The sequence below is a fragment of the Dermacentor silvarum genome, chromosome 1, assembly GCF_013339745.2.
Source record: "Dermacentor silvarum isolate Dsil-2018 chromosome 1, BIME_Dsil_1.4, whole genome shotgun sequence".
In the NCBI taxonomy this organism is placed as follows: Eukaryota; Metazoa; Arthropoda; class Arachnida; order Ixodida; family Ixodidae; genus Dermacentor; species Dermacentor silvarum.
In genome coordinates this window covers 124,033,079-124,045,204 of record NC_051154.1, presented here as the reverse complement: position 1 = coordinate 124,045,204, position 12,126 = coordinate 124,033,079, and the positions used below count along the sequence as shown (strand labels likewise).

At 45.9% G+C, this 12,126-nt stretch overlaps 1 protein-coding gene across 2 annotated transcripts in view; it reads left to right on the top strand.

Moving 5' to 3' along the window:
* The window catches only part of LOC119435987 (transcription factor 25-like), a 102,757-nt gene that overhangs the window by 47,859 nt on the left and 42,772 nt on the right, over positions 1 to 12,126 (top strand). For both annotated transcript variants that reach the window (XM_037702704.2, XM_037702703.2), the window contains exons 6-7: positions 1,353 to 1,452; positions 11,845 to 12,031. In XM_037702704.2, the coding sequence (XP_037558632.1) occupies positions 1,353 to 1,452; positions 11,845 to 12,031 (287 nt within the window). The remainder of the gene's footprint in view (positions 1 to 1,352; positions 1,453 to 11,844; positions 12,032 to 12,126) is intronic.

Here is a 12,126-nt window from a genome sequence, read left to right as displayed (position 1 = left end):
AAGCCAAATTAAGTGACCACTAGTTGTTGTTTTTTCTAGCTTTATGCTACAGTTGGGTGGATGAGAATTTTCCCTTTCATGAACCTTCCTCCGCCTTGCAAGGTTCCACAGAACCGCTTTGCACCATGTACTGTGATAAAGTGTAAAATGTAGTTTATTGTTGGTGTTTCGAATGGAAGCAGAGCACATGTGTTTGGCGAACAACAACAAGTTTTTCTTCTGTCTGATTTATGGAAGAAGGCGTGAGCAGGAATCGCTTGTTTATTCGAACGTCGCCACCATCCACATCTCTTACGATGTGATGAATCCTATACTTGTGTGTGTCAAGGTGTCTGTCCAACATTGTGGTTATGTGGGAAACAGCTAGAGATGCATTTGTAAGCATCCTGAAAACCATGGCACACAGTGGACAAGGTACCGCATTTACCTGAATCTAACACGTACCTTTTTTTTCAGAGAAAGTAGGTTCGAAAGTTTTCTGTGCATTACAATCAGATACAAAACCAAAACCATGTTTGTGGCATTGGCAACAGCCGTCTAGTAAAGTAGGCAACAGCCGTCTAGTAACGTTGGCAACAGCCTACCATCCGAGTCATCAGACGGAGCGCCATTGCAATCACAAAATGGCGACAGAGCACGGTTTTGTAAAGGTTGCTGTCGGTTCATTTTGTGCTCAACTACGATCTTGAGTGGTATTTTTGGCCAATAACTTTTGGAGATACTCTCACATTCGCGAGATTTCGCATGACTCGACACCGGATGCGTCAGTGTAATCGGCCTTCAGCATTTCTGGCGCTGTGCGAAGCTCGCTATCTGCACACGGTGTCAGGAACGTTGTCGGATGTATACTTCGACAAGTCCTAAGCAGTCTTGCGAAGTGGTAGTAGTGTCTCTAAAAGTGATTGCTCGAGTATACCACCTCTGTGTGCTTGGGTATCTGTGGCCATTGAAGCGCAAATGGCGACAACGTGCCACTTTCATTATGAGAGCTCATTAAAAAAAATTTTCCCTTTTGTGAAGGTAAATTCCTCACGTCTCGTTTTTTCTGATAGCGAACCTAAGGACGGGCTATATTTTTCTTTTATAAATCGGGCGCGTGTTACAATCACGTTCACTTTTATTTTGTTACTTTAAGTGCGTGAAAATTGGGTGCGCATTAGATTCAGGGGCGCATTAGAATTGGGCAAATAAGGGAGGTTACTTGATCGCAGGAAGTGGTCTCTACTGGAGTTATTGCAACATTGTAGAAATGAGGGATGCCTTGGTAGTTGTTTTTCTGTGTATGATACTTCCAACTTCATTGGTATTCCCCCAATGACCTCTTTCTTTCTTTCTTTCTTTTTTTTTTTCAGGCATTACTGAACCAGCATCCATATCATGTAGATTCGCTGCTTCAGTTCAGTGATGTTTGCAAGATGAGTGAGGACCTTCAAATGGCTGCTGAGCTTATAGGTGGGTTTTCATCAAATGTCTACTTGAGGCAGTCAAGGCCGAATGTTTTCTTTTTTCTTTTTCCCCCTCATATATAAGGGTGTTTAAGAGTATCACTAATGGTGTGTTAAGTTTCATCTCAAGAAACTTAATTTGTGTGGTGGAACATTGCAGCTGCTCTGCTTACTGTACTGCAGCTGCAGAGGTTAGAGTGATTTAGTATAGAAAGGACATACTAGGCACAGCATTTATGAGAATACTGGAAAGTGTGTGTGGGGAGGGGGGGGAGGAGTAACACTAATGGAACACAGCATCTTCCTGGTGTGTCTAGCTGAAGAGGACAGGACTTCTGCTGCTTTGACTGATGGTATTCTAGTTAGGTATCTGCTGTCATAAATGTGTCAGTAGCCACATGATAATCGTGAAGGTACCTTTTTTTAAAAAAGAGGAGTTGTGCAATGCTAGAACGCCTCAAACACTTTATGGTAGATTACAGCATCACAGAATGTTGCCACCTGTGGTGTTGTTCCCAGATAAGCCTTCCGAAATTCTGGTACATGTGTACACCAGCACATCTTCACTACACTCTCTATTAGGTTTTGAGCATTGTAGCAGTTGTGACACTGGGGGCGCTTGCTGCAAGAAAACTTGTGTCCATCATTCTTAAAAGATTACTTCAGTGGAGCGCTCACACTGTGTGCATATAGCCGACACCTTTATTCCAATGTTACGCATGAATTCAGGTGTGCCTTGAGGATTCGTATTTGGACCGCTGTTATTTAACATTTACCCTAAGATACCTACACAAAAAATCTTTAAAAAAATGCTTTTTAAAAATTTTTGTGATATATTTATCTAGATATCATGGTGCACCTGTTGGCAAAAAACTGGTACGAAACAGGTTGTGACGCAAAAAAAAAAAATGCTGTATTTATACTTCGAAATGCTCAATTTTGCCCATGAAAGCACAGAAAAATTACCCATTTTATGCCATTTGCCATTCCAAAACCACTCATCAGAGCCAAGCCATCCTGGTCACGTTTGAAGGAGCATCTGTCCAACTTGCTTTCCTGTCAAAAATTAACCTTCAGTGCAGCTTCAAAAGAAAGCTACCTGGTCTTGTAGCTTGAAATGTATATTATTTCACTCTTTGTAACTTCATTAAAAATATAGATATAAACATTAAAATGCGAAGTTGCACTCTTTCGACATTAAGAACCATACCTGCTGAACTTTAGCTTTCTTGCTGCAGTACATTTTTTACAGCTCACATCCCAAGTTTATAACTAGCTTAGTTTTCTAACTTTTATAAGATTGACTCAAGAAAAGGCTAATTGCATATTTGCAATCAGCACACAAGATTGAATATTTGCTGAAAATTTCACGTGTCTAGAGTGAATAACAAAAAATGTTATTCCCAGAACCCATGCTCCCCTTAATCATATTGCAAGTTCAAGTTATGCTGTTGCCATTAAAATGCAGTCTGTCATTCAGTGTCTTCTTGACTGGCTGGCAGACAGAATATTCATAAACAAATAAAAAAACGCTTAACCTTGCACTCGGCTGCGCAATGCTTGAAACAGTGAAGCTGGGCGATCGTAGCCCAGAATTTCCCGGAAGTGCGCGCAAACTTTTCATCCTATTACTCATGATGACGATAACTTCTTTTCGCGCATCTCGGACTTACGGCCGTCACTGCGCATTGCATAGCGCAGCTTGCAACACCGACACATCTTTCCAATGCCGACACCGTGTTCCGGGAGACCCGCTCCGTGAGTGCGTCTCTCTCTCGCTCTCATAACGCGCAAAACCTCTTCACCTCGCAGAGCACGAGCGTACGAATGCGCCAGCTGTGGACGAAGACGACGACGCTCAAACGCAATCATATGGTTTGCATAAATGCATGTTCTGCAAGCGTGGCTGTATAGCCTAGCGGTTATGGAGCTCGCTTCGGGACCTGGGGTACACGGGTTCGAATCCCGCTTCGGCAAGGATGTTTATTTTCTTTTCTTTCTTGGTAGTTTCTTGATACGCACCACAAATTACGGCTGGCTTTAACAGCTTCGCTGTTAAAACAAGTCTTATGTGCTTCCATAATCCACATAAGAGGATCAAGCCATCTTTTAGCATTTATTTACACTGTCAGTGTCGTCGGTTACGCTGACTCGTAGCACTACGTATTTAGGTCCTACGTCCTATTACACTGTCTTGAATTATTTGTTGAGAGAGTGGCATAGCGATTGAAGGCTATGTCTGTCATTCTGTATATGCTGCAGTTCAATGCATATTTGTCTGTGCAAAACCTAGTTTGCGAAAGCATAGGCGAATCTATTATCAGATATGGTTTGACATTTTACGGTTTCGCATCACCTTATAATTTAAAAGTTATGGAGAACATTTGTAAATGAATTGCAGCTAGCATTGCATATGAAACTGTATATAGTGATACTGTTGCATGCATGGTATATGTTGGTGTGCTTCCTTTTTACAAGCAATTTATATTTGACATCTTGTCAAAAATTACTTTGTAAATTGCTTCAATGTCCCAAATATCAAAGAAAGACCACTATGCCAGGTGGAAAAATCTGTTATCCTTTGTATTTTTATGAATTACAGTAAAAGAAGTGTTTTTATTTCTTTTTATTTCAATAAACTAAAAATAAGCCTTATGTTGGCTTCAATTAGTATTAAGAAATATTTAGTGTCTTAGGTCAAAAAGAACTGTTTCATTTCATTTCATTTATTTACCTTAAAGGCCCCACGAGGGGGTATTGCATAAGGGTGGGTGTAAGAAAGAGACAATAAAACACTCAAGATTGCGTCAGCAGGTGTTAAATACTTAAGTGTTGTATCTTGTAACCAGCAGGGGGCCACGCTTGTGGGCACTCCAGCGCCACCATTACAGTATAAATAGCCTACCCAAGCAGGAGGGTGTGTCTTTATAATATTATGTGTTTGTACCGACCAGTCGTCGTCAATAAACCTCTTGCGCAACTGTTGTCTCTTTAATAATGGCGACAAGGATGGGATAAACCGCCGGCCCTGATTCAAGCAGCAGACATCATGGACAACGATATGCCACCGTCCTCTAGCCACCAACCGTTCGTCGGGCGCCTGACGGAATTCTGTACCACGACAGGTAACATGGCTATCTACTTCGAGCGGTTCGAGGCATTTGCGAGGGTGAATAAGCTGGACGAACAAAGCAAGACAGACGTTCTTATCACGATAGTGGGTGACAGCGCGTACGCCACATTGCGGAATGTGATGTTTCCAGAGGCTCCTGAAAAGAAGACGTATCAAGAGATAAAACAGGCGCTTCTGAACCATTACGCGTCAAAGTGGTCGATAGTCGCGGAGCGTTACAACTTCCATAAACGCATACAGGGATCCCAGGAGGCAGTTGACGACTTCATCGTGGAATTGAAGCGGTTGGCAACAAACTGCTCGTTTGGAACGTTTTTAACTGAGGCGCTCATAGACCAGCTTGTCGTGGGGGTACGCAGTGAGGCGATTCGATGCAAGCTTTTGGCCGCTGAAGATGACAAAGGCCTAACATGGGACAAGGTGTGTGTTATCGCCACTTCCATGGAAGCCGCGGAAAACTACGCGAGGGAGATGCTAACAGGACGAGGCACGACTCGAGAACAAGAAGACGACGTCAAGTGGCAACGTGGCGACAGCGCAGCGACTAGGCGACAGTGCAGCGACTATGACCACGCGAGGGATGTGCTATCGGGACGTGACGTGACCCGAGAACAGGAGGACGACATCAAGTGGCAAAGCGGCGACAGTGCCGCGACTACGCGACTGACCAGCGACTGTCGACGACGTGGTACGGCGGCGGCTGCGAGGAAAGGGTCTGCTGACAAGGACAGGATGCGGTCGTGTTTCCGTTGTGGGGGTCGCCACCACCAGCAGGACTGTCGACACATGAAGGAAAGGTGCTATAGTTGTTCCCAGACGGGACATTTAGCTATTATGTGTAAGAGAAGGCAGAGCAATTTCACCGTGGAAGCGGACGTGTCTAGCTTAGAATTGTACGCGTTAGGAGAAAGAGTTCAGCCGTACAAAGTTGATATGAATGTAAATGGGCAAACCATTGCCATGGAAATAGACACGGGCTCAGCGGTGTCTATTATGCCTGAAAGTGAATTTGTGAAATATTTTGGACATGTGCCGTATGAGCCTGCGCAGTTTCGCTTAAGGACATACAATGGCTCAAGCGTTCACATGAAGGGCAGTGTCACTGTAAATGTATCTCATGAAGGCACTTACTTCCTTTAGACTGCCGCTCGTGATAGCTGCGAATGAACAGGGGCGCACGGTACCGGCATTGCTTGGCCGAGATTGGTTGAAGCATATTCGCCTAAACTGGTTGCATGTTTTGCGAGTGAACACAATCGCTAAACAGGAGGGCTTGCTAGACAAGTACAAGGATGTGCTCACGGGCCCAATTGGAACTATTAAGGGGTTTGTGGGCTCCATTGTTTTGAAGCAGGGAGCGCAACCTGTTTTCTGTAAAGCCAGGCCAGTGCCGTACGCCCTGAAAGACAAAGTTGAAAAAGAATTGAAGGAGTTGGAATCGGCAGGTGTGCTGTACCCGGTGCGTGAAAGCCAATGGGCAACCCCTGTCGTAGCAGTTCTGAAGAGTGAAGGAGAAGCCGTCAGGCTTTGTGGTGACTACCATGTGTCTTTATACCCCTGTATTACCGTTGCCCACTACCCTCTACCATTGCCTGAAGACGTGTTTGCGTCGTTGGCAGGGGGAACTTGTTTCAGTGTGCTTGATTTATTGAAAGCGTACTTGCAACTTCGAATGGATGACCTTTCGCAAGAGTTGCTAACGATAAATACACACCTTGGCCTTTCCCGTTTCACGCGTTTACCGTTTGGTGTCGCGACCGCACCTGCCATTTTCCAGTCAGTAATGGATCGAGTATTGGCTGGCTTGGAGGGCACAGTGTGCTATCTCAATGATGTTCTCATAGCAGGAAAGACCGAACACGAGTGCCTGAGATGCACTGAACAAGTGCTGCAGAGGCTACGGAAGCATGGGATACGTGCCAACGCTGATAAATGTCAATTTCTTAAAAAACGGGTCCGCTATCTTGGTCACGAAATTGACGCGCTTGGCATGCATCCTATGAAAGATAAAGTAGAAGCCATATTGAGGGCTCCAACTCCGACTGGTGTCTCCGAATTGAAGGCTTTCCTAGGGTTGGTGAATTTTTACGCTAGATTCCTTTCCCAAACAGCCACGACCTTAGAACCGCTCTACAAGCTCCTCAGAAAAGATTGTCCGTGGGAATGGACAAAAGAGTGTGAAACCAGCTTTCAGAAATGCAAGCTGCTTCTGAGCGAGGACTCAGTGCTAGCTTTGTACGATGGTAACAAACCGCTGCGCTTGACATGTGACGCATCGGCATGCGGCCTTGGAGCGGTGCTCGCGCACACTGAAGGTCGCTGCGAGAGACCTATTGCATTCGCGTCACGCACGCTTACAGCGGCCGAAAGAAACTATGCACAAATTGAGCGCGAAGCTCTAGCCATTATTTTTGGCATTAAAAAGTTTCATAAGTACTTGTTCGGTCGGCAGTTCGAAATAGTGACTGATCATCAGCCGCTGACGCAGTTGTTTGATCCGGAGAGACACAGCAGTCAAGTAGCGATAGCAAGAGTGCAGCGATGGAAAAATTTCTTGGCTTGTTATCAGTATGTCATCAAGTACAAGAAAGGCCAACAAGTGGGCCACGCAGATGGTTTATCGAGGCTTCCGTTAGAATCAACTACGGGGGAAGAACAAGAAATAAATTTTTTTCGCCTTTATCAGAGGTTCCCTTTAGAGCCCAGGAAGTGGCTGAAGAAACAAGCAGGGATGAGGTTCTGAGAGCGGTAGTAGACATGACATGACGTGGCGTGGTTGGCCTCAAGAAACAGAAGAGCAATACCGCCCGTAATTTAATCGTCGACACGAGTTGTCGATAGAGCAGGGCTGTTTGTTGTGGAACAGTCGAGTTGTTATCCCGAAAGCTCTTAGGCCAAGTGTTCTGTCTTTATTACACGAGAGCCACCCAGGAATGACGAAAATGAAAATGCTGGCGCGTAGTTGGATTTGGTGGCCAAATCTTGATACAGAACTAGAAGACAAAGTACGAGCGTGCGAGGTCTGTCAGAGTGTACGGAATTCAGCGCAAGCAGTACCGGTGCAACCGTGGCCAATAGCTACAAACGCTTGGGAGAGGGTTCATTTAGATTTTGCGGAAGTCGAAGGGAGATCATTGCTGCTGATGGTAGACGCGTACTCAAAATAGGCTGGAGGTAAGAGTAATGCACGGCACATCAGCCTTGGCCACGGTGGAGGCGGTAAGGAGCAGCTTTGCGGCGTATGGCCTGCCCAGTGTTGTGGTAACCGACAACGGTCCACAATTTAGATCCAGGGAATTTCAACACTTCTTGGAACAAAACGGTGTAAAGTCACTTTTCACGCCCCCGTATCACCCCCAGTCAAACGGTGCAGTTGAAAGGTTGGTGCAGACCACGAAGAGGGGGATCTTGAAATCACAGCTAGAAGATAAAAGAGCCGGCCGGACGCGGTCGTTACAACACCGCATTGATAATTTCTTGTTTTCATACAGGACGACGCCGCACTCGTTCACAGAATCAGCGCCCTGCGAGTTGTTTCTCGGACGAAAAATCCGAACCAGACTGTCCATGCTGAAACCGTGCAGGATGAAAGTGTGGAAAAACAGAAGTGAAAAAAATAAACTCACGGCAGATGCAAGAAGGGGTAACGCCGGGACTTTACGCAAGGCGAAGAGGTGTATGTCCGTACTGTTCGTAACGAAAGGGTGAATTGGTGGCCAGGGAAAATTGTAAAGAAGGGGTCAAAAGTGACGTTCCTGGTACGCGTAGGTGGGGTTCTTAGGTATTGCCATGCCGATCACTTAAGATGTAAAGTGGTATCGCCAACGGCTCCCTGGTCCGAATTAACGCTGTCGGAGAACGCAGATACCCAAAGCGAGGTACTCCCCGAAATTTTACCGAGGGAGGGGGCATTAGACGCAGTCACGTCCACTCAGCAGGCGGCGCCATTAGCAGAGGGCCAAGCAACCGAACAAACTCCCCCACGGCAGCCAGTCGGACCAGTGCCCCTGCGGCGATCCACTAGGATCCGGGTAGTGCCCGAAAGGTACGGGTACTAGTAGCCAAATAAAGGGAAGAAAGGTGTTGTATCTTGTAACCAGCAGGGGGCCACGCTTGTGGGCACTCCAGCGCCACCATTACAGTATAAATAGCCTACCCAAGCAGGGGGGCATGTCTTTATAATATTATGTGTTTGTACCGACCAGTCGTCGTCAATAAACCTCTTGCGCAACTGCCGTCTCTTTAATAATAAGGATGGGTACTACTATCGGTAAATTGACTATCGATAGCATCGTTAGTTTTTTTTTAAAACTAACTACAGTAGAACCCCGCTGTTACGTTCCTGGGTGCTGCGTTTTCCCGGCTGTTACGTCGTTTTCGGCCGGTCCCGGCACAGCTCCCATAGAACCCAATGCATTGGTAACCCCGCTGTTACGTCGCAACTGTGGGACCGTTCCCGCATCATACGTTGCGAACTGCCACACCGCGCCGGCCCGAGCGGCCATTTTGACTTTTCATGTCGCTTGGCTTGGTTGTTTGACGATGGCATTGGCCGCCGAAAGTGCTGGGGGCGACATTTATTACGTATTTTCGGTTTCCGCCAGCGAAAGTATGGCCTTCGATATCCGCTTTTGCTATCTAAAGATGATGTCTATGACGCGTTGCGGCCCTAAAATTGGTTTTGGCTCATAGATGTTCCGTATAAAGTCCAAGGGCGATAACGCCGTCGCCGCGCGCCGTATGCTTTCTTTCGCGCGCGAGACGCAGTCGTCGGCTCCCCTAGCACGCTTTCACTCGCACATACAGCATACGTCGCCGCGCGCCGTATGCTGTATGTGCGAGTGAAAGCGTGCGAGGGAAGCCGCGCGGCCGTATGCTGAATGTGCGAGTGAAAGCGTGCGAGGGGAGCCGACGACCGCGTCTCGCGCGCGAAAGAAAAGCAGAGAGGAAGCGCGCCTCCTTCCGTTGCGCTCGAGGCACCAGCGAGGGGGGGGGGCAGGGGGGGGGGGGGTAGCGGGCAGCGTTGTGCTCTGGCATCATACTGCGCGCCGGCGCGCTCGCGGTCCCGCGGGCCCTATCTTGAAAGCGATCTGCGTGGGGGTAGATTCTACGCAGTGTAGGTGCGTCGGCGGCTCGTGGCTTTGTGCGTGCTGCGTGTTCTCGGCGCTCAGTTAGGGTTGAAGCGATAGACAACAGCACGAAGGTCACTTCGCTCGCTTCTGCAGCGGCGCTTAACTGCGCGTGTCCGCGCTCATCGAGTGTGATGTGTTCATGTTTGCCTGTTGGCGCTGACACTATGTTTGTTAATTAGTTAATAACCGAATGTTTACAAGTTTATACAGACGATAAAACTACTATTCTTACTTTGTATAGCTCACCGCAATCGATACTTCGGCTGTCGGGCGAAACTACTTTTTGTCGCACGTAAGAATTAAAATAATATTGTGTGCAGTTCAACACTACTCCCATTTCTCATTTTTTCCTGTTTCCTGGCTCTTGCGTTTCCCGGCTCTTACGTTTCTTTTTTACGGTCCCGTGAAAAACGTAACAGCGGGGTTCTACTGTATAGTGTAAAAAGACTATCGATAGTATTACTATCAATAAACTATCGATAGCATTGTCGATAGTACTATCGATAGGGCAGTTGATAGTAACCAGTTACACCTTATGAACAAACTTAGTTCTGATATTTTTATTTTTAAATCACAAAATGCAATATAAATTTTGAAGCAGCGTGGTTCCACCACATATAACGGCTTCCTTTCCACTACAGCTGAACAGTTCAACTTGTCATGTGTCAGTCAAGCATTTTGGTGAAGGAACACAAGCATGGCAACTTTCTTGCCCTTCAGCCTGCTCCTCCTATCTGAAATGATCTGTCCAGCCACTGAGAATACGCGTTCTGTGGGTAGCGACGTTGCTGGAATGCACAAGTACTTCCTAGCCACTTCAGAGAGCGGCATTTCCAAGGCTTCCAGAATTCTAAAGGGTTGCTCTTCCTCTCCTGTAGATGTAACTCCAGGTACTGGGGAACCATTAGCTCTGCGTTCAAGGTTGCGGTTGAGGGCTCCTGTTTCTGTCTCTCAAGGAACCGTAGAATTCGGCTTCCTTCCGCAGCTTCGTTTGGAACCGCATGCTGTCTAGATGGTTCAACCGGGACATTTGCGACACTAACACTCTATCCAGCTCTATCCAGCTCGGTGACGGGTAGACTGCGATAACCTGCGATAGTCCTGTCATACCACCACCACCACATACCACGTGCTCGGGGAACCAAGTTTATGCTGCAGTGAGTTTGCGCAGTTGATTATATACTATCGATAGTACTATAAAAAGTACAATCGATAGTCCTATCGAAAGTACTATCGATAGCGCTATCGATAGTTTTTTTACCATTGATAGTTCGATAGTGACTCAGCTATCGATAGTACTATCGATAGTTCTGCATCACTAATGAGTACCCCCCTTTTTTTCTTTTTGTTGGTGTGGAAGTCCAAGCATTTCCAGTGTTCATTTCATGGGTTTTAATGTACAGTGGAACCCCGTAGATACATTTCTCGCTGTTGTGTTTTTTCAGCTGCAATGTTATGTTCTGGTGGTCCTGACTCCTATGTATTATGTTCCCATTTGTTATGTTGTCATTCTGTAATGTTCCTGCATCTTACGTTACATTTGAACGTTGCGGTGCAAATTTAGCGTTGCAGAGGTGACTGTACTTATTTGCATAAAAGGTTGATTTTCAGTATAAAGCGAAATTTTAATATAACGAAGCAGATTGACAATTTTACCAACTTTGTTATATCAATCTTTAAGTGTACGTGAGTTCAGACAGTCATATTTCATTCTTACAGCTATGTTGATGAAAAACCTCTTTTTCAGGGCAAATTAAAAAAAATATATTTTATGTGAATCTGCAAGATAAATCATACATGTAGGTGCAGTCTTATCTGTGTCCCATGCAACTGATGTGTAGTAGTAAAATTCTTAGAACTGAGGTAAAGTATAACACCTTGCAGCTGTCTCCACTCAAAGCTCACCAGTATTCGAAACAGTATGCTATAAAAAAAATTTTGAAGCACAAGAGGCGATTACAAAATTTAACAATTTTGTGCGTTCCTTTTCAGAAAGGTTACAAAGTGGTTCAATTTTGCTGTACCATTGCTTCTGTCTCATATCGAGTGCTTGTTGTTAGTCTGTGCTTACAGCACAAATGGCCTTGGATCAATTGAGCAAAATTACATGTGTGTGTATTCTGCTTGTTTTCAGAGCGGGCGCTCTATTGCTTGGAGTCATGCTTTCACACGCTCTTCAATGTCACACAAGGGAACTGCCGGCTTGACTATCGCCGCAGTGAGAACAGATCGTTCTTTCTGGCTCTCTTCAAGCATTTAAACTTCGTTGGACAGCGGGGCTGCTCACGGACTGCACTTGAATTCTGCAAGCTGCTTTTGGGGTGAGCATTTTGAACTGTGTACATTGTGACTGTGTAACTATGTACATTGTGCAATTTGTGCCACATTCTGTTTTACTGTGAATTCAGATTGTCTT